The sequence below is a fragment of the Seriola aureovittata genome, chromosome 1, assembly GCF_021018895.1.
Source record: "Seriola aureovittata isolate HTS-2021-v1 ecotype China chromosome 1, ASM2101889v1, whole genome shotgun sequence".
Lineage (NCBI taxonomy): Eukaryota > Metazoa > Chordata > Actinopteri > Carangiformes > Carangidae > Seriola > Seriola aureovittata.
In genome coordinates, this window is record NC_079364.1 from 3,163,397 (window position 1) to 3,186,534 (window position 23,138).

Consider the following 23,138-nt stretch of genomic DNA (forward strand, 5'->3'; position numbering starts at 1 on the left):
CACAGCTTTTTCTTGTTGTAAAACTTTCTAAACAAGTTTTCAATACCTTTTCTTACAGGAAATATTTTAGCAACAAAAGATAAAGCAAGTTATCAAATAAGTCACTTATGGATGACATATCTTTGATCCTTGGTTACATGGCAATATCACACAGTAATGTATCAATGTATAGTCCAAGACAGTGGGAGACAGTATGCTCAACTTTAATTTGAGGCTATTTCCATCAGCATTGGATCATATGCTAAGATTCACAATAAGAACCTGTTCATTTACATTAAGAGTTATCATTGTTAATACAGTCACATCACTGAACAGCGACACACCAATACATAACACAATCTACTGAGGAGGCTAAACAGCCTTAGCGCCTTAAACAGGGTTTTACATTGAAGACACCGAACCATGATGGTGGATTTATGTCTACTGTTGAAATGCTTTTGATAGTGCGCAGTAGGCACATTAAGCACAGGTGACATGAGGCACAGGTGACATGAGGCACAGGTGACATGAGGCACAGGTGACATGAGGCACATTAGGCAGGAGTTTGTGGCAGCCCAAAGCAACATGAGCAACTCGGTGACTCGCTGTAACGTATTCATCAAAAATATACAGTCAAAAAAATAGTGAAGCATTACATGTTGAATTTGGAGAACATGAGTTTGACTATTGAGACTCCTAATCTTTACACTGACCTTAGTTTAAAACAAAACAAAAAGCACCCTGTGGAGTTTTTGTTTACAGTCAACATACACCGCGTCACAGAGGCAGGACATATCTATCGAATGCACTTCCTTCCTCACAAAACATTTGGAAAGCAGACTTTTGAATATCTTGAAACTTGCAGTATTTCCCATCTTTAAATACAAGAACTAGTCGTCGTCGTCTTCTTCTTCTTCACCCTGTCTTGGAGCTTTGCTCAGCTGATTACCGCCATGAAACTGTCCTCCTGTTTTTGATGGACATGGTATGATGTGTTTCTTTGCTTTGTCTGCCGCTTCAATTCCCCCCAGGTGACATGATGCTCCTCTGCATCTTGTGTGACCCACAGATAAATTAAACAGAACTGAACAGCGCCCCATTTATTCCAATGGAAGCCGCTCACCTGACATGAAAAAGTTCTTCAGGCTTCCATGTTTTTGGCATGAAAATAGCACAATGTTAGAGCTATTCCAGAAGTTTTATTCTTGTTGGACTAAGGTCTCATATTGTGATAAGAAGAGTGATTTCAGTGCGTTTGTGGCACTTCTTTGTTGTGCGGCCATTTCTTTTATATGATCTGGACCCAAGTGTTTCATATTTCTCACGATCCCAAACGTGGCGACTGCAAATAAAAAAATGCCACACAGCCCAGCGCTGTTTCACCTGTTTGCCTTTCCTACACTACTCATTTTCATTCCTTCCCCCTGCAGTCATTAAGAATGCATACAAGTGGATCTGTGTGTGTGTGTGTGTGTGTGTGTGTGTGTGTGTGTGTGTGTGTGTGTGTGTGTGTGTGTGTGTGTGTGTGTGTGTGTGTGTGTGTGTGTGTGTGTGTGTGTGTGTGTGTGTGTGTGTGTGTGTGTGTGTGTGTGTGTGTGTGTGTGTGTGTGTGTGTGTGTGTGTGTGTGTGTGGTCGTAGACGATGAGGTAAAACATAGAAATGGGGATCTGCTTGCCAAAACGCTGCTCCAATCTGCCAGCAGAGATCAAAAACTCCACAGGGTGCATACCGTCTCCAACAAACACAAGAAGAGAGCAAAGTTTGTAGTTATGTTCAGTCTGCAGGCAGAGAGAACATCTCTTTAACTGGTTATGTTGAGCTGATTACACATTGGCTATTTACACAATTTGAACAAAGGAGGCTTGGTGAATGTTGGTACCATATAGGTGAATGCATACATTTCAAAATGAATAAAAAAAAAAAAAAAAAAAAAGGATCGTATTGTGCATGTGCATATCTATTGAAACAAAAACTATTTTGACATTTAAAAGTTGGTAAACAAATAAATACTAGTATACTTGCCGTTTCCAAATATTAAATGGCCGTCAGCATTAATCTCCCTCCTCCTGATGTGAACCAATAAAATCAACTGAGAAGTACAGAGACATTGAGAGATGTATCGCACTGTCATAGATATGCGTTTGACTTTAGTCCCTTGAAACTGATGCCTCAGGCCCTCTGGGCTGCACTGTTGGTCCCTCGCGGTGAGGCATATTGTCAAATCGTGGCGTCACTTCACAGCGGATAAGCAGGGTGTCGTCTTTAACGTAGGCTCTCTGGCTCAGGTTTTGCAGGTGCATGAAGGTAACGTAGCCGAATCCTTTGGGGTTGCGCAGGATGGTGGGCTTCTGAAAGGCTTGCAGGTCTGGCTTCGTTTCCATCACCTCCATGTGGTGCTGACCCTCGGGGCCGTGGTCTAGGATGGCGAGCCGGATGGTGCCTTGTAATGGCCAGGTCAGTTGCGCGTCAAAAGCTCCCTGCATGGTGTGCACAAACAGGGAGATGTAGTTGGAGCAGCGCGGGGCGTTAGGGGTCTGCAGGTGTAAACGCAGGCACAGCTTGTAGCCCGGACAGCCCGTGTAGAAGCCGGGGCTGTGCTCCACCACCGGCAGGCCTGCTTCCTGGTTCCGCAGGTGAGCGGAGAAACCTTTGAGGCGCCAGATGAAGATACCGTGGCACTGCTGGGCCTCCAGCTCCCTCACTGTGTCCTCCAGCATTGACACCCTACGCCTGAGCTCTGCAAGCTGGCCTACCTGTGAAAGCGATAGGAGAATAGTTTCACAGGACTGAGGCTTAAAAGGCAAGATCTAAAAAGGCAAGTCTCCAACAGCTAGAGACAACATGCTGCCAACAAAAACAGGCTGTTCAGGAAAAGAAGAGGCGAAGGAGAAAGCAATATGCTTACCCTTTAGAAAAATCACATTGAAGCTGGTGAATAGAGCTACAGAATATATATATTTTTTTGTAAATGTTAAGTTTGACATCACCCCTTTAGTGTGGATACCTCAACATAAATGACCAAAGCCTAATTAAATAAGGCAGTGACTGACAACACACATGAGGTTAGATTACTTTGTTTGCCCTTGTCATTTCAAAGCTCATCTATACATCATCTAAAAAGAGGCTGAGGTCAGGAGGGGGACATGTGAATGAACATACTGTTAGCCAGGTGCACTCGGACATCCCGTACCTGTGTTTCTTTAAAGATGATGAGCTCACGTAGCTGGTGATCCTGCTTCACCAATCGTCCATCCATGTCTCTGATCCTCTGCATCTCTTCACTGGGCTGAGATGGAGCACAGTTGCTGCTGCAGCTTACAGGACCTCTGGGCCCACTAGAGGCCGGTACTAATGCTGCAGCTCCTTGATCCTCAGAAGAGACAGAAGGTCCGAGCGCCCACAGGGATTTGGGTGTGGTGCCATTGAGGCTAAGGCCACGCAGGAACTCGGCCATGTAGCGCATGTGCATCTGTGTGAACTCCTGCATGTGCTGAGCCAGGTTGTGGCGCTGCATCTGCAGAGGGAGGACAGTTTTTCTCTGTGACATCTGCTCTGCAGGACTAACAGTCCTGTAACAAACCCAAGTTTTGAACAGATGTTCTCTCAACAGTGTGTAGAAGATTTGTAACATAAGAGACTTTGAATTGTGTCACCTACCCTCTCCTTACATCCAAAGGTGCTAAAGTTACAGGCGATGGGTGCTTTTGGACAATCTGTATCACAATGAGATTCAATCTGAAACACAAACATGATCGGCTCGGTTTCATTCAGATTTAATTTTTCAAACAAGCATTTCAGGAAGTGGGTTATCACTGTGTAATTGTGAACAAATGTAAATAACTAATCTGACACAAAACCCATTCAAACATCTCTATCAGCACTTGGTATTGCAGAAGTGTCAACTATGACATGAACTGCGGTTGGGTTTTGATTGGTTCCCCATTGTTTAAATAAAAGAGAAGTTCTTGTAAACAGAAGTTACCTTGAATGATTAACAGGTCACTTCAAACTAAAAACATTTATGACCAGAGGCCTTTCTCGTGGCAGCGACTGTGGCACTCACCTGGTCTCTGATGAGATCCATCTCACAGTACTGGCACTTCACGTTGGCAAAGGGACACTGCTGCTCGTGACGCTGTAGGAGCAACCAAAAACCAGATTGTAAGGAGACTAATCCTCACTGATATACACAATGCAGCTACGTGATTCTGCTGTGAGAACTATTCCTGGAAAAGAAACGAGAGTGGCAGTAGTCAACAGTACCTCTCTATCCTCGTAAACAAAGGATGCCACACAATCTGGACATGACATGGGTCTCCTTTGGCACTCAACAGTTGTGTGCTCCTCTACGTGGCTCTTTCTCACAGACTGTTGGCACTGAGGGCAAGGCACAGTGGCAAACTGACAGAGTGCCAAATGATTCTGGAGGGAAAACAATACATTGGAACAATGGCGTTAATTATATTCTGTAGTAGGACAGCGGTGGCTCATATATAACAATTTCATTGTCTACAGCAGAGAAAGATGCAGCTCTTAACTTGACATCCATCCCATTTTTAACAGGCACAAAACAAGGACACAGTGTCGCAGCCTCTGAAATCATCCGAGAGCCTTCATCGACAGTCTCTTTAGTTCAGGAAGACGACGACTTGTTCCTTATTTTCTGAGGTTGGTGGTCAATGGTAATAACGGATCAACCATAAGAGATCACAATTACCTGTTCTGTGATTATTTATGGTCTATAAAAGTATAATAAACAAATTAATCACAATGATCTTGATATCATTTAAATCTTATGGTGCAAAACAGGGTCATTTTAAACTCCAAAATTACATTTTTTAAGTTCAAAATCAAAGATGACTGTCACCCTTAAAAAAGTTCTCACCTCTAAGTGTCGTAGCTCCATTTTATCAGCACAGCCGGAGTTCGGGCAGCGAACAGTAAGTGACAGAATCTCCCGTTTGGCAAAGTTATCAGGAAACAGCTGATCCTCTGACAGCATTTCATTGTCCACAGGGCATCTCTGTCCTGTATCACTGTTTTGCAAGAGGAAGAACAGTGATTGTTTAGGCTGAGCATTAATATTATCAGTTTCTGCATGGTGCGTTATGTTTGAGCAGGAAGCCTAGTGGCAGTGAAAATACTGCATCATTTAGACACATAGCTAAAGGACATTTTGACAGATTGTTCTGTTGCTAATAAAACAAATGAACAACTCTTCAAGAATGTGCCATGAAGCTGGCGTTAAAGAATGCACCATAAACCTGAGTTAGTCTTCAATGTTGCACAATAGCATACCGAATGGACTTCTCAATGCAGTTCTTGCAGAAGCGGTGACCGCAGGGTGTTTGAACGGCATTCCTCAAAGCCATGAGGCAGATAGGGCACTCATATTTACTCTCTAGCGACGGGTCAAACTCTACATCGTAGCCCTGCAGGGGGGTGGCAGCCTGAAAGCTGCTGGAGCTGCTGCTGTTGAAGGTGCCATGGTTCTCTGATGGGCTGAGAAGGGACTCCCGTTCCTTTTCCAGCATGGCCAAGGCACAGCCGGACAGCTCTCCACCAACAGCTCCTTCATAACTGTCCTCCTCCAAACTCCCCTTACTGCTATCAAAGCAAGCCATCTGTGGAGAGGGGGACAAAAACATGCAATTTATTTATTTATTTTTCAAAAATGGGACTACAGCAGCCTTAAATAGTACCAAAATAAATAAATAAATAAATAACAGTTTGCTAAAGCCTGAGGGGATTTCCTCAAAAGGCATGTTTTGTCCGACCCATCACATATTCAATTTCATGTTATTAACAGTTGTTTTGTGTCTCAGTGAAGTGAGGTCTCTGTTTTGTTTTATAAATTAATTCCTTTCAGCTAAATGACAATACAGTATTGACTCCATGATTTCTGCAGGGTTCACTGAGTTATAGACCCTTGTAGACCTTTTCAACACCACACAAAATGCAATATAATATTCGTTTCACAGTCAAACTGGCCTTGATGTGATAAATATCAATGAATATAAGCAAAGGTGATAATGCCTTGACTTATTTACAAAGGGCATGAGTTTACAGACATTTTTGTCAGTACTTCCCAGCAGAATGTAACAATAATTTCTTATAATATCATTAATTTAACATTAACAATGGCCTGGAACTGGGTAAGTAAAAGAAAATGGATGGTTTAACTAATTAAGATCCTCATTATGACTTTACATATGGCCACAGGTCAGGAACTAAAGTATTGGGGATTTTCCAGGCAGCTTTTAGTAAGATCACAAACCAAACTATTTTAATAGCTCGCATGACTGCCTACAGCAGGATTGAAAATATAATTTTATCATTATAACATAGACCTTTGTGAATAAAAACAAGACGTTCTTTACAGGACCTTCTTTAGCTTTGAGTCTATATAGAATTACACAGTTGCTGGTGTAAGTAATGAGCTGCAGCTGTGCGCCACATCTACTAGTCATACTTTCATCCAGTGACTTAAAATTGTAAAATATATAGTGTGGGTGTCGAAACTGTAGCGCTAAAGTCTTGACACGTCCACTTAATAAACGGCGTCGGCAATGTTGTCACTTGATGGACCAGTCATGCCCCTGGATGCGGAACTGCAACTTCGAGCCTGACTGTGCTGAAAAGAGATTAAAAGTAAGATACTGACCAAAAAAGCAGACAACAAACACGCGTCCTCGTCGGCAACACAGCAACGACAGCGTTGAAGTAATGACTACGTTTGTGAAAGCAAGAATTCTTATAATATACGTACCTTTGACGTGAAAACGTCTCAGACTTTTCGTTTCTGCAGAATTTCCTGTTTTTTTTTTTTTTTCGAAACGTCATCAAAGATAAACGGTTCTTTTCTCTTTCGTTTGTCTGGTGAGGTGTTGAGCAGCGCCCCCTCCCGACCGGAGGCCGGTTGTTACCGTTGGTGCCACAGAGCAAAAGAAGGCAGAAAAAATGGCGGACCTCAGGAAAATCTGTCCTGAGTCTTTGCCCTGTCGTGTCAATTGTTCACGAAAAACATCGTTTCAAGGGAAGATTTTCATCCTTCTTTGCTTACTTATAGTGGACTCCGCAGGGGCAACGACTCATTGGGTTGTCACAGAGGATGGAAAAATTCAACAACAAGTATGTCAGTTAGCTAGCTCATTGCCTTGCTAACGCGTACGTTAGGTGGCTAGCTTGTGCGGCTAACTATATTTGTTAGCATGTGCCGTTTTGTTTTATGGTTTTATTATTATTTTATTTGAGTAGTTTATCTGAACTCAGCAAGACTCGTTTTAACGCCTTCGTTAATGTCGCATACTGCGAGAAAGGGGCATTAAAAAGTTGTTTTGTTTGGCTGAGTCAGTTAGCTCCAACCAGCTACATTTAAACTGGCGTTATCGTTAGGTGTTTGAGGTCAAGATGACCAAAATATTTCAGACCCATGTCAATGTCCGCGATGGCAATCGCATATAATATGCCAGCGTTTACGTTAATGTTGTCTGGTGCCAACTCAATTTGGAGAGAAAGACTGTGTTGATGTTTATGTGACTGGCTGACAGGAGTTTGCACATCTGCAATTTAGGTTGGATATGCTGTCGTATCATTCGGTTAATCCGAAGGAATCTATCTATGTTCACAGTTTGTCTGTCCTTCCATCACTACTTTTATTTCAGGTTGACTCACCTTTGAATCTGAAGCATCCACATGACGTTGTAATTTTCATGAGGCAAGAGACTCGTGTTAACTACCTCAAGAAGCTGGAGGTGTGTATTTGTGTTTCACTTTGTCAGTGTCATGTGCAAGGACCAAAGTGGGATTTCTCTTCCTCTCTTTCATTTCTTTTGTTTACAAGTCCTCACTGATTGATTGTTCTTGGTTATTGTTGTCCTTGGTTATTGTTGAGCAGAAGCAGCTGGTGGCACAGAAAATTCACATTGAGGAGAATGAGGACAGAGACACAGGTCTAGAGCAGAGGCACTACAAAGAGGATGCAGACTGCATCATGGCTAAGGTACCCCTTGGGGACCTGGACCTGTATGACGGTACTTATATCTCATTGGAAGGCAAAGAGATCAGGTAAGCTCTCCTCAACAACTCCCAACATTCATATTTTTATCTATACTGTGTTTTTGTTTATTGGATTGGGCACCGTTTAAGTCTTGAGTGATGAACGTTCCTTCTTAAAGTGATTTCTCCCCCCCCCCCCCACCTCTCCTCCCTGTAGCCCTGAAGACTATGTGGACTCCCGGCCAGCTCTGCCTCCAGACCTAGAAAAGCCTGACTGTGCAAAAGTGTTTGAACTACCTTATAGTATCCATGCTTTCCAACATCTCAGGGTGAGTAAGGTCAAACTTGTCAATACCTTGTTCAAAATTCTGTGTGTGTGTGTGTGTGTGTTTGTGTGTTCACTGCTCACTGCTCACAGATGGGTTAAATGCAGAGGTCAAATTCCTGTGTGTGAAAAAAAGAAAACCTGCTTGTTATAATTAATATGCCAACTTAAACCTCTGTTTAAGAGAGTGATGTACTGGAGATGTGCCGTAAGAGTACTGTCCTCTCTCAAGTGTATGTTAATTTGAAAGTCACAATTTGCATCCATCAAATGTAAGCATCCTGTGGGAAATGTCTTTAACCTTTAGTTAGGCAGAGCTGACATGCATTTTTACGGCAACAGTGTTCACAGTTGAGCTGGAAAATTATTCAAGGGATGTAAGAGCAGACGCATACAGAAGTTAATAAAATACAACCAGAATATGGTTCGTTAAAGCAGACGAAGTATCCATTGAAGTATGGATATAAGCTTTTGGATTTTTTAAATTTATTTATTTATTTATTTTTGCATTAATTTGCGCTAACAGCAACAGCAGTTTTATCTACATCAGTTCTGGCACAGGATTACTGAAGCATCACCTAGTCACTAGAGAAAGTTAAGCATGGACCAGAGATCCAGTGTGAAGATGGATGTTCCACACTTATTCCAGTTAAGAATTGTGGAGGCCACTGTGCTCTTAGGAGCCTTAAAATGCTAAAGTCTGAGACCAGAGTTTTGGACCACACTCTATCTGCATGCCAAAGGTTATTAAGTTTCTCAGTCTGGAAAGCCCAGCCAACCTTATCAAATGAAATGCTGTGCTGAGTGTTGTAATTATCTTCAGTATTGACCCTTAGAACTTAATGTGAAATCCAATCTAAAGGGTGATAGTGGAGGCAGCTGCATGTCAACAAATTACTTCCCAGTAATCCAGAACTAAGGAGAAAACTAGCTGGTTTTGTTTCTGTACAAAAAGCCAAGTTTTGGTTGCAGGTTATCGTCAACATTGTTCGTATGATATGTAAAAATAAATTTCCATTTGTGCCAGATGTCAAGACATTTATATTCTGTGACCATTTTTAGAATAAAAAATGGCTCTGTGGAGATTTGCAAATCACTGTAATCTGTGTCTCCAATTCTCAAGAACAACATGATCTTTTCTAAAGGTTGCATTCAAGTCCAACAGCAATTTTGAGAGGCCCTTGGGTAAAGATTGAAGGGCAGTGGTATTTTTATGGGCAAGTACCAATGAGTAAATATATTCTGCTACAGTGAGAGTGAAAAACCCAGATAACCAGATATTCTGCTGTGTGGTCACCAGCATGTCATCTTTATTTGTAAATAATGTAAATATTTGTGTAAAGTTGTATATAGTTTAAATGTGTGCTTGGGGAGTTGGTATGCTGTTTATCTATTTGTAAAATACTTGAGAATTTCAGTTAACCCTGCTGCTAGGTGAGGCAATCTGTGCACTGCTTATTATTTACACAGCAGAGTCTCTGTATTTGATCACACGCTAAAATTCCAAGTTACTGACTCTTCCCATTTGTCTGTTCCAGGGTGTGCAAGAGAGGGCAAACTTGACCTCCCCACTCCTTTCTAAGGAGGATCCCATTTTTAGCTCACTGTCTCATAAACTGGGCCGCAGTGTTGATGAGGTGGGCCACCGCATCCATCAAGGTTTACTGAGGGTAAGGTCTGCTTGTACAACTTTACCTCACTAAACCACTTCCCCTTTGTAGCTATTGAACAATAGTGTGGACTGTGTGTAGAAAACCCCCAGATATTAGATTCAGAAGAAATGGCAAATCGGGAAGTACATAATATCTGTTTAAGGGTGTGTGTGTACATCTGCCTTCATTTCAGTCAGCATCAGAAAATCAGTGTGGTTTTGAAGATGTGTTAATAATACCAAAAAAGTGAAACAATAATTACTATCACCACAAATCCAGACACATTCAGGGTATCAGAGAAACAGTCAACACTTAGTCCTTCAAAGAAGTTTAGAAAAGTGTGTGTGTGTTTTCCAGAATTCATCATCCTGGGTGCTGTACAACATGGCGTCATTTTACTGGCGCATGAAGAACGAGCCTCAGAGGGCAGTGGACTGTGTGGTGCGTGCTCTGCATTTCTCCCCAAGGTACTGTCAGGCTGCTCAGAAACCCAATTCACTAGTATACTGTGCTACATTAAATGAGACTGCTCGCAAGTGTCCACATCCTCATGCTGTGTGTGTATGTGTGTGTGTGTTGTACTTGTAGGCAGCACAAGGATGTAGCCTTGGTCAACATGGCAAACATCCTGCACCGTGCCCATTTCTCAGCAGATGCTGCTATTCTCGCCCACGCTGCCCTGGACCTTACCTCAGATCTCTTCACCAGCCACTACACCTTAGGCAACATTTATGCTGTAAGTCATTCAACTGCAGTAGAGGCTTGTGTATTTAAACCACAAACTTACCAACTGGTCATTCAAAATGTTAACACCATACTATCACAGCTATTGTTTCATGAATTTGTCAGTGTACTTTGTACCAGTAAGGCGTTACAGCTTACAGACTTTTGTGGTTTACTGTGGAAAAAGATTTGAAAGTTAAATTACCCAGTGAACTGAATTATTGATGTATGTATTGGTTGAACAATGTGCATTGTGTGTGGAAATGGTTTCAGTTTCCCTTTGTTTGCTGCTCAGCTCACTTTTCCATACTGTTTTAGATGTTAATAAGAAATAAATAGCTAATTAGGACTTGGCGCACTAAATAACAGTAAGCTGGGTTTTCATTTCTTTTCTCTTTTTTTTACTACTATTGAGACAGCAGCTCACAGGGGAGTGATGTGTACCTAGCGTGGTGGCAGATTTATTGATAATGAGTTTTGCTATCTCACCATCTGTAGCCGAGTTTCAGGGTTCCCAAAACACAAATGCGCCAGAATTCATCTGTCAGAAATGTCTTTTCTTACTGGTCAGTTTATAAAGGCATATAAAAGCTTTACACCAGTGTGTAAAGCTCTGTTCATAAACTTCTGTTCATATTTTTAGTTGGTTTAGTTGTTTTATTTTTGTCGCAGTTTAATTTCTACATGAAACAAATCAGTGTTTGACCTCGGCCATATCCATACTCTGTACGTCTCCTCTTCTATCACTGTCTGACCAGATGCTTGGGGAATACAACCACTCAGTTCTGTGTTACGAGCAGGCACTGCAGGCCCAGCCTGGCTTTGAGCAGGCCCTGAGGAGGAAGCATGCTGTGCTCTGTCAGCAGAAGCTGGAGCAGCGTCTGGAAGCCCAGCACAGGTAGGCAAGCACACACACATAACTGAGAAAGACAAATTATAAACTATCAGCTCACCAGTATTCAGTTTGATCCTGTCATTTCTCTTTCTTTTCACTGTTCACAGTTTTAAAACTTCTAATATTTGTGATTATGAACTATTCTTTACAAATACACTTGTTAGCTCTTCAGCAGGTTATAGTACCTGAGGTTGTCCTCCTCTGTTTGAACTGTGATTTAAGTAAAAATCTAAGATTTCAACCCTACTGTGGCTGGCAATTAAGATGTGAGAGTATTATTTAGTATGTGTTTTGGATTTTTAATGATTACAATAAAACCAAAATACTTTTCCCTTCAGAGATATTCTCCTTGCACTCACACCCCCCCACGGGGCAGTCAGAGTGTGTAAGTAAAAGAATAGTACCCAGAGCTGGCAGAGAGTCAGTGTTTTGTTCACGACTGCAGTGGATCTTTTTGTAGATACCGTGCTATGTTTCTCTGCCAACTGTCCCGTGTTTCCCGTCCTCATTCCCTGGTGTTTGTAGATCCCTGCAGCGGACACTGAATGAGCTGAAGGAGTACCAGAAGCAGCATGATCACTACCTCCGCCAGCAGGAGGCACTGGACAAACACAAGCTGCTGCAGGAAGAGCAGATCCTGCGCAACATTATCCATGAGACCCAGATGGCTAAGGAAGCCCAACTTGGTAGGATGCCATGCACAGCAACTTGTGCTGGTTGTGATTTAACATGTTCTGTAATAGACAAATAGCAGATGTTCATAATTTAAAAAATAAGTGAGCTCATCATGCACGCACTCTACAGCTCTGGAGTTAGTTTACTTTGTGAGTTCCTTCAAAAGATGTGTTGTCATATCACTCCAGTCTTCATGTAAACTGGTACACACACATCCTTTGATCCTGAAGCATAGCAGCACCTGACTGGTGTGTGTCATATGTGCTGCAGGGAACCATCAGATGTGTCTGCTGGGTCAGCAGCAGCGCAGCCTCTTCTGCCCCTTTGACCTGCCTGTGCGTTATCACCGGGGCGATCTGTTTGAACATGTCCACTATGTCCAAGTGAGTCTTTGAGATATGACAATGTAAGACGTTAATAAGAACATGTTGTGTGATACAGATTTCAGTGGATGTTTCTATTTATCAATAGAAGCACATAAAAAGAAAAAATAATCTTTTTCACACATTACTGGGGAACATCTTCAGCCAGTTTCTGTTTCTCAGTTCTTTCTGTTTCTCCCTCTTTGTTCTTAGTTCGGGGAGGAGGTGTCAGTGGCATCCAGCGTGGCGCTTGTGTCAGAGCGCAACTCCAACCAGACAGCAGCCAGCCCCCAGCTCCATCCCTCTGTGTCCGGAGACCAAGACCCTGCTGCGGCCCTCTGGGGCAGTCGTCAGGATTACACACAGGCAAGATAAGAAAACTGCATGCAAAAAACAAAACAAAAGGACAAATGAAACCTCTGCCGCTCTAATGCACACTCAACACAATTCAGACACCACATCGGACCTGTCAAATTAATGCTACGGTAGAGAAATTGCTGGATCACATTTGGTCTTGCATATGAATGTGAGGAGAGTCATAAACATTCAAACAGTCAAAAATAAGCTCTGGGGCATTGAAAACATTAGATTAGTTGAAATTGTGATTAAAAATTCACTAATAAATATGTTCTTGATAACGCTGATAATAGACCGTGGTATTGTCTTAAAGAACAAGAGTTGTTGAAAGTGTGTTTTCCTTTTAGGATATACAGAGGATTTTGTGGCCTCAGAGGACTGACTGTGCCCATGAGTACCCAAGTGTTCCCCCCGCTCACCTGCTCCCAACCTACTACCTTCCACCTGAAACGCAGGCCCTCAGGTCAGTACACACTTCTGAATGGAGGTATTTTGTTGCTGCCTAGTAGCAGCGTAGCTATGTTTCCTCAGAATGACGTTCAAAACTACATGCGCGCAAAGCAAATGATTCCATGTTAAAGTGAGCTATACATCAGAACTTACCACATAAAAATAACTTGAAATATATCTAACTGTGTATATTCAGCCCAGTGGCAACTCTCCTCTATGGAAAGAGCAGTCCTCCTCAGACAGTAGCTCTGCCGGACTGTGGTCCCACCCCCCAACCATACCCACCCCTCCTGCCACCCTCACTAGACTGGCCGCTGGAAGAAAAGGAGCTCCAAGATCCCTTTGCCTCCCAGGTATCTGTCTGCCTGTTTTATTTATGTGTTAATGTGTGTGTGGTTTGAATAGGGAAGTGGTTGAGATAGAAACGTACTATGTGTGGTATGTTTACGGAATTACTCTGCCTGTGTCTGTGTTTGTGTGTGTGTGAGTGTGTAGAAGAACGTCCAGTCATGAATATTACTTTGTGTGATTTAGATTCTGCAGTTACGCAGTGGAGGATGGACGCTGGAGCAGATTGGCTCCCAAGTAGCTCAAGCTATGAAACAGGTAAGAGGGCTCTTCACTCTTATGATCATTGAGTGGGAATGTATTTATGTTTTATTGAAGCAATGCTCACGTTGTTGTGTTGATTAAAAAGTCTCAATCACGTCTCAGATTTGGGAAGCTGATCATGAATGACTCCTCATTCAACCCATCTTAAGTCACTCTCCGAGCTAACACAAGTTTGTTCGTATATATAGGCCACTATACCCCGCTGGCAGGTCTACAATGAGGCAGCTCTCTTCTGGCGGGCCAAAGGCAATGGCAGCCGTGCCCTACAGTGTCTGCGCCAAGTGTTGAGCTCAGCTCCGCCTTCCCACCGCCACTTGCCCCTCACCAACGCTGCTAACCTGCTGCTACACCACGGCTTGACCACCCACGCACAAACACTGCTGGAGCAAGCATTGGCACTCAATGCATCAGAGGTAAAGGCACATTGGTAAATAACCTGCTGGGTTTTACCATCTCGGACTTGGCACACATAAGCTGTGAAACGGTATCGATGAAACCCCAAGATCGTGGTAGTCGTCACGCTGCTCTTGCTGTTTGTGTTTGTATAAACAGATTCATCAGGTTAGCCAAAAACACATTTCCAATTCTACCATTAGACCACACGCCATTATACCATAATAAAAGTGGATCTCTATTGTAAGGAGTAAAGAGGCTTTAATGTTGAAGAAACAGAATTTTTGGATCTTTCCTTTTTGTTTTATTTCACAGTACAAGGTTATTTAAGTATATGCAAGAACAAAATGTACTTCATCCAAACTCATTACCAACCATACTAGTTGGAACAAAAGATGCCCTGCCTGACCTGCCCTGCCCTGCATGGGACAAAGTTGCAGACTAAGTATATTAGTGCACACACACTGAACCCTTTGTCATTGTCCAGCGATGTCATCTCATGGCGTTTCCCAGAGCATGAATTCAGTGCTCTCCAGTGGACTGCAGATTGTTCACAGAAGATTTAAAATACAACTGTGTGGCCCTAAAATGTGCAAAATCTGCAAGATGCTATCGAGTCAGCATGGACTAAAATCAATAGGGAACGTTTCCAAAATCTTGTTAAATCAAGCCTAGCAAAAACAGGGATTTGTAGAGGTTAAAGGAGCGTACCTAATAAAGTGGCCATAATCCAGGAACCATAAAATCGCTATAAACTGTAAAAGTGTTCTTGCAGTTTTAGAAAAAAAAAAAAATGCATATACCTTGTTTCGTGCCTCTCTCGGCAGGATTTACACATATCTGCTAAAGCTGAGTGTCAGTTTTTATGTACGTTACCCATCAGCTAATGTTCCTTTTGTTTTGTTTTCCTCTCCTCAGCCACACACTCTGCTCAGCCTGGTGAGCGTGCAGTTGGCCCAGGGCAATGTGACAGGTGCTCTGGCCTTGTTCCGCCACATTCTGGTGATGGCCCTTTCCTCCTCCTCTTCCTTCTCATCCTTTGCTGGCTGTGAACAGTGTCGCACCAGCCTACCTCTGCTGCGCTGTCTGCAGTTCTACCCCTTCCTTTACAATCTCTCACACCGACAGCCCTGCTCACGTGAGTAACTCAAACAAAGACTTTATTTTAATATATCTCTGCACTATAGTGGAATTTCCTAGGATTTACTGCTTTTAAAGGCATATTCCCTGATTTTCTTTTAAGAGTTCAACTGAACTCTGAACTGCACTACAGATTCAGAACTTCAGCAATGATCTCGGAGAAAGTTTAGAGATTCGGAGGCACTGGGGAGTTGCAACAAGATAAAGAGGTGTATTTTTTTTAAAGAGAGCTTTGCATGTTAAAAACAAGCTGTATTGTGTCTAACTATTGCAAAATTGTACTGTGTTAAAACTGCAGGTGAACCTGAAGAATCTGTGGGTTTCTTAAAACTAAGCATTGTTGGTTAATCTTGCCCATATTTAACAAAAAAAAGCAGGTAATGGTGCTTCTCACTGCTCTGTCTCTGAGCTGTGTACCAGACAGATGGACAGATCTAGTGGAACAAATCCCAGCCCAATATTTGCCCTTTATTGCTAACGATTTACATACAATGCACTCTATGCTCTGAATATTGACATCTTCCTGTTATGATTTCAGTATTGGTTATAACAGATTGACACACACTATAGCCACTTACGCAGAATCTGACAATTTGTTCCTAAATTAAATTGTGTAATCACATTCAGTGAAAGAATGTTTTTATTAAAAGCTGAGTCTAAATAATTTCTCTGATTTTAAAAAGGTCATTTTGCAAAGCTGTTTCATCACAGCTTACAAATACAGTTTTCTGTGTTGCCCAACTCTGCCAGTTGGCTGTATTGAACTGAAAATTAGCCATGGACTCATGATGCAAACATACGCTGTGGGCCTTACACTCAGAACCCCCCCCCCCCAATGTTGTCCCTTGAAGCTGCAAGATTGGCTGTGAAAAACAAGTAGTATGTTGTGCTTCTGATGTGAACAGAGACTGCACCTGCTTTTTTATTCATATCAGTGGGAGTGAAGAGAAAAGTGCTTTGAAGTGGAGAAATTTTGCCACTCAATAATTTAAGCAGCAGAAAATAGCTGATGCCAAATTTAGAAGGGTCTATATTTTATTCTCCAAAGCTAAATATTGCTCCCATGAAGCACGCTGAGTACATGAGGGCACACAAGCACTTATAAAACACACACCCACCTTAAGTTGGGGCAAAAGTTTAAACATACACCGAAAAAAAATATACAAACATTTCTAATATTAAATTCTATGGTGGCTGCAGTTCCTCCTACATGTTTGATCCTTTTAGCAGTATTGCCACAGTCAAATAGTTGGAAATAATGTGGGCTGTCCATCTTCTTTCACGGCTGTGGAAAAACAAAACACCACACATAGTCACAATCTTGATAAGTGGCAGACAACTGCATTACATATATATATATGTCTGTGTATGTGTATGTGTATGTGTATATATATATATATATATATATATATATATATATATGTATGTATGTGTATATATATATATGTATGTGTATATATATGTGTGTATATATATATATATATGTATATGTATGTATGTATATATGGCCAAAAATATAAAAATTGACACCTAAAAAGGAGGGGCTTGCATTATGGGAAAGGCCATATAGAAGGGAATAATACACAATAACTCCATAGCCCAGCATCATGATAATGGCAGTCAGTGTAGACCAGCTAATAAACAACCGCAAAAACCTGCCAGTGCAACAAAGAGCCACACAGGGCTGCAACAGTAGGAGCATTCTTCCAGTGCTGCAGTGTTACGAGGTACAGTCCATGGCAGAGCATGTTTCCATCATTTCTGTCTTAACGACCTCATTGTTTTATTATCTCAAAAAATTTTCTCAGCCCCTACCAGTATAAGAAAATTAAAAAAAAAAACTAAATGTATCTGTTGGAAACTCCCTTCACCAGAGTGAATTGAAACTGAATGAAGTCAGCAGTGTAGAGACACAGAAGCTGAAAGGACTGATTTGTTTGTAAAGTAAATATCCAAACTGTCATAGTAACTTATCTATAATAACGTGATTACATAATTCCCCACACAAGAGTGGGATGATTGTTCAAGTCTCAGAATATTCATTTTATTCCAAATTTACTGATGTATATTACCAAACATGTTTGGATATACAGAACAGTGTTTGGGAATACATTTAAGATTTGTGTTTGTCACAGGCTGTACATCTTTCTTTTTTTTTTATCAGTCTTTGTGAATTAATTCATGGTTCAATCACGGTAAGATCTGGAGTAACAATTGTCCCCCGACTTGTGTTGATCCAGAGGGAGCTGCCTGCATGGCTGAGGAGGAGCTGGGCATACAGCTGGAGGAGTGGGAGGGCAGCGAAGAGAAGCAGGACGCTCCAGCCATTTCTGCCATGGATGACTCCTTGCTCTTTGAGAGTAAGAATGTGACCGTAATAAAAAATCTTTCCACAGCACCGTTGCGAAGTGTGTTTGGAAACAGTGAAGTTGTTCAGAAATGCAGTTCAGTGCAGTTTCACATGTGGCAGGAATTTACACTGCATCCATTATGAACATCAAAGATTTTACAGTAATAATAATTCCTACTTTATACAATTTGACGAGTTTCTTTAATGATTGTAAACATGATCACTATTTTAATATATGGACATCATTCAAAATAACATTTTCTTTAATCGTCTGACCCCCCCAGAGGTTATCTTGGACAGTAATGGGTCAGGTGAGGCAGCTGGACAGCACCGGGCTTCTCCCTCTGCCTCGGGAACAGCTAAGATGGCCACCCCGTTTGGAGGTGGAGGAGTGGAAGGGGAGGAGGAGTGGCAGCTGAAGGAGGACCTGATGGGAGCTTTTGAGGGAGCGCTGGATGTTGGAGGCAAACGAGGCGACCTGCGAGGTATCCGGGTGCTAAAGAATGACCGTGTCATGGGTGCCCGTGCCGGCGGTGGGCCTTGCTTCGGAAACTGTGAGGATGATGAGGGAGCAGAGTGGGTAAGTGATTATGATTAATAATCACCTGACTCCTCCCGATATGGGTGGGAGGTGATGTGACTGAAGTGTGTGTCTGAATGCCCGTTGTTGTTGTTGTCATTCGTCAGATCACCTTCCAGGTGAAGCGGGTCAGGAAGGCAAAGGTGGATGGGACAGAGAGCGTTGCCAGCTCTGATGACGGCCATAACGGGGAGTCACTGCCTGGAGCTCACTCCATCTTGGAGATCAGTGGGCCGACTATCCCATCACCTGGACCTTCAGGTACCACATGCACCTTCATTGTACCCAGAAAAAGCACCGAGGCACCGGGCTTCACCCAACTGACGGAGATGGTTTTTGTGTTCCTGGGCAGGTCGCTGGAGGGACTACACAAGTCTTGGCTGGCCAGGGCCAGAGGAGTGCCAGCGGACACGAAGGGTAGACCTCACCACTGTAGCTAGCACCTGGTTGGCTGTCTCTGCCAAAAACATTGAGTAAGACTCTCACTGTCCTGATCATATTCTCATTTTCATCTTGTTATATTACAACAAGTCAGTCCCAAAGAGGATTCATGTATCTTCTTATTTTGACCATGTGCACACCGTCAGTTGTGTGAGTGACGGCTCTAACTGTTTTGTTTGAAAAGTAACATCCAGAAAAGCTTTGAAGATACCTGAGAAATGTCTTGAGTGTTTTTTATGAAACACCTGTTGAGTGTTTAGAAATAGAAAACAGGAAAAGAAAGGAATAAACAAAACATTGCAGCCTCATTGACATTCTTGCATCACAAGCGTATCAACAAACAATATTAAGTCAGTTTTTAGCCTGTTATGTTTAATTCTATATTTTCCCTTGGCTGTCTCTTTTCAGCATCACAGAGCACATAGATTTTGCCACTCCGCTCCAGGAGCCAGCTGCTGAGCCTTTATGCAACGCCAACCTAGCTGCGAGTATGCACACCCTCGACCACCTGTCAGGGGTGGCCAATCGCGCCGCCATCCACTACACCGGAGAGAGTCAACTGCGTGAGGTGGGCGAAGGCAGAGGCCGTACATTACAAGAATTATCATTCATCCTCCTCCCTTTCTGAAAACATTGTTGTCCCTATCACAACAATACTAAACATAATAACAGTTGATTATCATCTAAAACTAACGTCAACATCCTGAACACATCTGACGTTCTCATCCAAAACAGTTTCAGTTCCGCAGGTGTACTTCTACAAACCATGTATTATATGAATGTGCAAAAGAGCATTGGACAGGTGTAGATAATTCGTCAGGGTCAGTCCTAATGTATTGAAACTCTCAAGTGGAAAATCATCACACAACACAGAATAGAGAAAATGACATAATTGACAGTCAAGACTATTATTAAATGATCAGCGCAGCTCCACCTCGTAGTTAATAGCCCCATGTGTCTCTTCTCGTCCGCACCCTCAGGTCCTGCAGAACCTGGGCAAAGATAAGTTCTCCCCTCAGTCCTTTGAGCAGGTCGGCACACGCATCGCTAAAGTGCTGGAGAAGGTAAGGGCTCTCTGGTGGTCCCAGTTCTTGGCTGAGATCTTTTTTTTTTTTTTTTTGGCGAGAGTCAAGATCAAATTTTCTTCACTTGTGTACCCTGCTACAGTTAACTACTATTAGCTTAGCAATGCTTATGTATGTGTGTGTGAAACAGTGAGATAAAACATTACATTGTGCACTATATGAAATATCTTCCGTTGCCGTTCAGGGTTTGTTGATGCAGCTGTTCCTCCAAAACTGAATCTCACAAACATGAGCTCTCCACTGTGAAAGGCCCTGAGCTCAAACGTATTCAGTTCTGTCGTCATGTCTGAGCTACATGAATTAACTCTCCATCGCTCTTCATTTTCTCCAAATAAAGGGATTTCAGGAAACAAAACGGTAATATTCATTAAGGAGAGATTTTTCCCACCGAGGAAACGGGTGAAATGCTGAGAATTTAAGGACAGGAGTCCACATTCAAACTGTTGAATGTCTCCTCAGCTGTTTGAGAGATGCTGAAGGCTGCTCAGTGTCATGGCTGCTTACAGCATCAGCCAGCCCAACCCCGGTCTTCCAGTTTGTTGTCCTAAATGCGACCCAGAAAACATTTTTGATTTTCTGAAATGCAAAGATAGCACATACACGTTTTATGTGTGTGATGATGAAAACGGAAGGTGCCATTACTGTGCATAAATTATTAGTAGTATCGCCCAGCTGTTTTAACACTTACCTACAACACTAATCACAATCAACGCCTCAAAATTTAAATTGTACATGTTTTTCTCTTTCCTAATCCTGAACCTGCAGAATCAGACATCATGGGTTTTATCCAGCATGGCTGCTCTGTACTGGAGGGTGAAAGGTCAAGGCAAGAGAGCCATTGACTGCCTACGACAGGCTCTCAACTACGCCCCCCATCCAATGAAGGCAAGTTAGACATCAGCCTTTCCCAACACCCAACATACCCTGTACTTCTACTGAATAAAGGATTGTTTCAAACATGGAAATGAAAAATAAATAATCTATATTCTTTCTTTTTCCTCCTGAATTGTGAACCAGGATGTGCCTCTTATCAGCTTGGCCAACATCTTCCAGAACGCCCGGCTATGGGAGGATGCCCTCACCGTCGCCCGTATGGCCGTAGAAATCGCCCCGCACTTTGTTGTCAACCACTTCACCCTCGCCAACGTCTATATAGCAATGGTAACGGCTGCAATCAAAATTTCTGTTGCTGTTTTGTTTTCTTTGTAGAGGCGTGACCCACTGCTCAGTTCTGCTAGGGGGTCATGTGACCTCACGGTGGCTTGTTTGTTGTGTTTTTGGTGACGACAGGAGGAGTTTGAGAAAGCCATGCGCTGGTACGAGTCTACGCTGAAGCTGCAGCCGGAGTTCGCCCCCGCCAAAGATCGACTGAGAACCATCCAGTGTTACCTGCTCACCAAGAGGGAACGCCGTCAGCCCTGAACCACTCTACCAGTTTGATCCCACTAGTACCCTGCGATCATGCACACGCCAGATAAAGAACACTAAGACACGCACACACACATACACACACACACACACACACACACACACACTCATCTGAAGACCACAGATAACTTGCACATAATAAAAGTGTAAGAAACTTGAATGTGGTTAAAGGTGAGGCATCAAGATTCATATCCAGAAACATACAGCTTTTTCTCTTTGAGATCTAACTTCCCAAAGAATTAGGAAACGTCACAGAGTACAACTGTAGATACTTTTGCCCCACAACTTATCTGTTAAATGCAGGACCTCTTGTTATCTAACAATCAAGAAGTTAAGACTGTCGAGCTCTGTTTTTTGTTTTTTCTAGGTTTGCTTGTTTTGCAAAAATGGAAGGAGGATAAGTCTCTAACGTTCCAATTAATTCTTCTGCGATATGTTGATCTCAATCTGTGCTAATTGGAAGAACACACACCGTTTTTCATGAAGACCTTTTTAGCATTTTGGTTATGTGGAGGTGGCATCTTAAAATAAAGGAAATACAAGTATATTGTTCAGTTGTTCTCAAAGAACAAACATACTACAGCCTGGAAGAGGTGCCATGTTTTAATTTAAGGTTTTAATTGGGAATTTATTTGGAAAAGGATTTTATACAGTATTCGCTTAAATCTTTTGCTGAGATGGTAAAGAATGTGCTTCTCAACTCAGAGGTTAAATGAGTCAATTTGAACAATATTATGCCCTCACTATTTCTGCCTCATAAAACGGATGATAAAACGGATGGGAATTCTCTGTTTTTGCACTTTTTTCTATATCATTCCTATTTATATGGGACCTACAAACTTTGATTTTGCTCCAAGCTAATTTAAATACAAAAGAGAGAAAATTAAATATGCTATTACATTTGCTTCTTAACTTATGGAAATCATCAGGCAGAAAAAAGATTTGCCATTGACCATCTACTAAAAAACAGAAAAAAAAAGTGGAATCTGTATTAAATGTACAGTATTAAAGGCAATGTGTGGATTTTATGAGTTCATTTCTCTGCATCACTTATTTGTTTCTGTGGGAATTAAAAACAAAGTGTTTGGACTCCTTGAAGCTTAAATTAAACTGTAGACGTAACATTCCCCACTATCATCACATCACATACGAATCCCTGATTGAAAACTATACGAAAACATAAACATGACTGCAATTTTTTTTTTATTGAGATTTTATAATCAACCTAATGGTGGCACTGTCCGACCTTTTTAAGGCGCACTTCTTTTATCAGCTCCTAAAATCACTTCCTCTCTGTATGAAAGTCCCAAAATGCCACGTTTCGGATCAAAAATAAAAAGCTGTCCATATAGGTTCTAATGTCACACGTATCTTTAGGGGAATCAACAGCCACGTGTCTTTAGTTCAGTAATGACTGATCCATAGTTCAAACGTCCAAACTGTAGCTTAGTTATCACACTCAGACATGTAAATATCATCACAATAATAGTTGGAGAGTATTCAATTTGTATTTTAGGAAGAGCGTAAAGAATGATTACCTGACATAGAGTTGTATTTTTAGTTATGATACTATGATTATTTTACATCCACAAGTCAGATCATTTCAAAGACTGTGTGTACAACCTTAACGTATGCATATATGACTTTAATTACAAAGCTCTATCATTGCTAACTGTGTAATTTAATGACGCC

At 42.0% G+C, this 23,138-nt stretch overlaps 2 protein-coding genes across 4 annotated transcripts; one reads left to right on the plus strand and one right to left on the minus strand.

The window, feature by feature from the left end:
* Positions 1-187: 187 nt before the first annotated feature.
* On the minus strand, positions 188-6,847 carry traf6 (TNF receptor-associated factor 6). Of its 3 annotated transcripts, XM_056371926.1 has the most exons (9): positions 6,750-6,812; positions 6,366-6,614; positions 5,279-5,604; positions 4,866-5,016; positions 4,244-4,402; positions 4,044-4,115; positions 3,638-3,715; positions 3,171-3,494; positions 188-2,733 (listed from the first exon to the last, which is right to left on the minus strand). In XM_056371926.1, exons 3-9 carry the CDS (start codon positions 5,602-5,604, stop codon positions 2,128-2,130), a joined length of 1,716 nt encoding a protein of 571 aa, XP_056227901.1. In that variant the 5' UTR covers positions 6,366-6,614; positions 6,750-6,812; the 3' UTR covers positions 188-2,127. The 3 variants fall into 3 exon arrangements, with proteins under 3 accessions (XP_056227901.1, XP_056227909.1, XP_056227917.1); XM_056371934.1 differs by lacking the exon at positions 6,366-6,614 and having other exon boundaries at positions 6,750-6,847; XM_056371942.1 differs by lacking the exons at positions 6,366-6,614; positions 6,750-6,812 and adding an exon at positions 6,645-6,727.
* Positions 6,848-6,927: 80 nt separating this feature from the next.
* Positions 6,928-22,474, plus strand: ttc17 (tetratricopeptide repeat domain 17). The gene is made up of 25 exons (XM_056381057.1): positions 6,928-7,111; positions 7,645-7,734; positions 7,878-8,047; positions 8,196-8,307; positions 9,842-9,973; positions 10,313-10,422; positions 10,544-10,691; positions 11,437-11,576; positions 12,099-12,259; positions 12,519-12,631; positions 12,824-12,976; positions 13,315-13,430; positions 13,614-13,770; positions 13,952-14,023; positions 14,218-14,442; positions 15,341-15,560; positions 17,803-17,922; positions 18,197-18,492; positions 18,600-18,753; positions 18,845-18,965; positions 19,342-19,501; positions 19,914-19,997; positions 20,784-20,903; positions 21,036-21,179; positions 21,309-22,474. The coding sequence occupies exons 1-25, from the start codon at positions 6,941-6,943 to the stop codon at positions 21,438-21,440; spliced, it is 3,621 nt and encodes a 1,206-aa protein (XP_056237032.1). The 5' UTR covers positions 6,928-6,940; the 3' UTR covers positions 21,441-22,474.
* Positions 22,475-23,138: the final 664 nt, after the last annotated feature.

Coding starts and splice junctions, on each gene's coding strand:
- ttc17 (XM_056381057.1), top strand. CDS start 6,941: ATGGCGGACCTCAGGAAAATCTGTCCTGAGTCTTTGCCCTGTCGTGTC. Junction 11,577..12,098: donor CGTCTGGAAGCCCAGCACAG/GTAGGCAAGCAC, acceptor TGGTGTTTGTAG/ATCCCTGCAGCGGACACTGA. Junction 18,493..18,599: donor ATGATGAGGGAGCAGAGTGG/GTAAGTGATTAT, acceptor GTCATTCGTCAG/ATCACCTTCCAGGTGAAGCG.
- traf6 (XM_056371934.1), bottom strand. CDS start 5,604: ATGGCTTGCTTTGATAGCAGTAAGGGGAGTTTGGAGGAGGACAGTTAT. Junction 4,116..4,243: donor TTGTTTACGAGGATAGAGAG/GTACTGTTGACT, acceptor TTGCTCCTACAG/CGTCACGAGCAGCAGTGTCC. Junction 3,495..3,637: donor CCTTTGGATGTAAGGAGAGG/GTAGGTGACACA, acceptor CTCCCTCTGCAG/ATGCAGCGCCACAACCTGGC.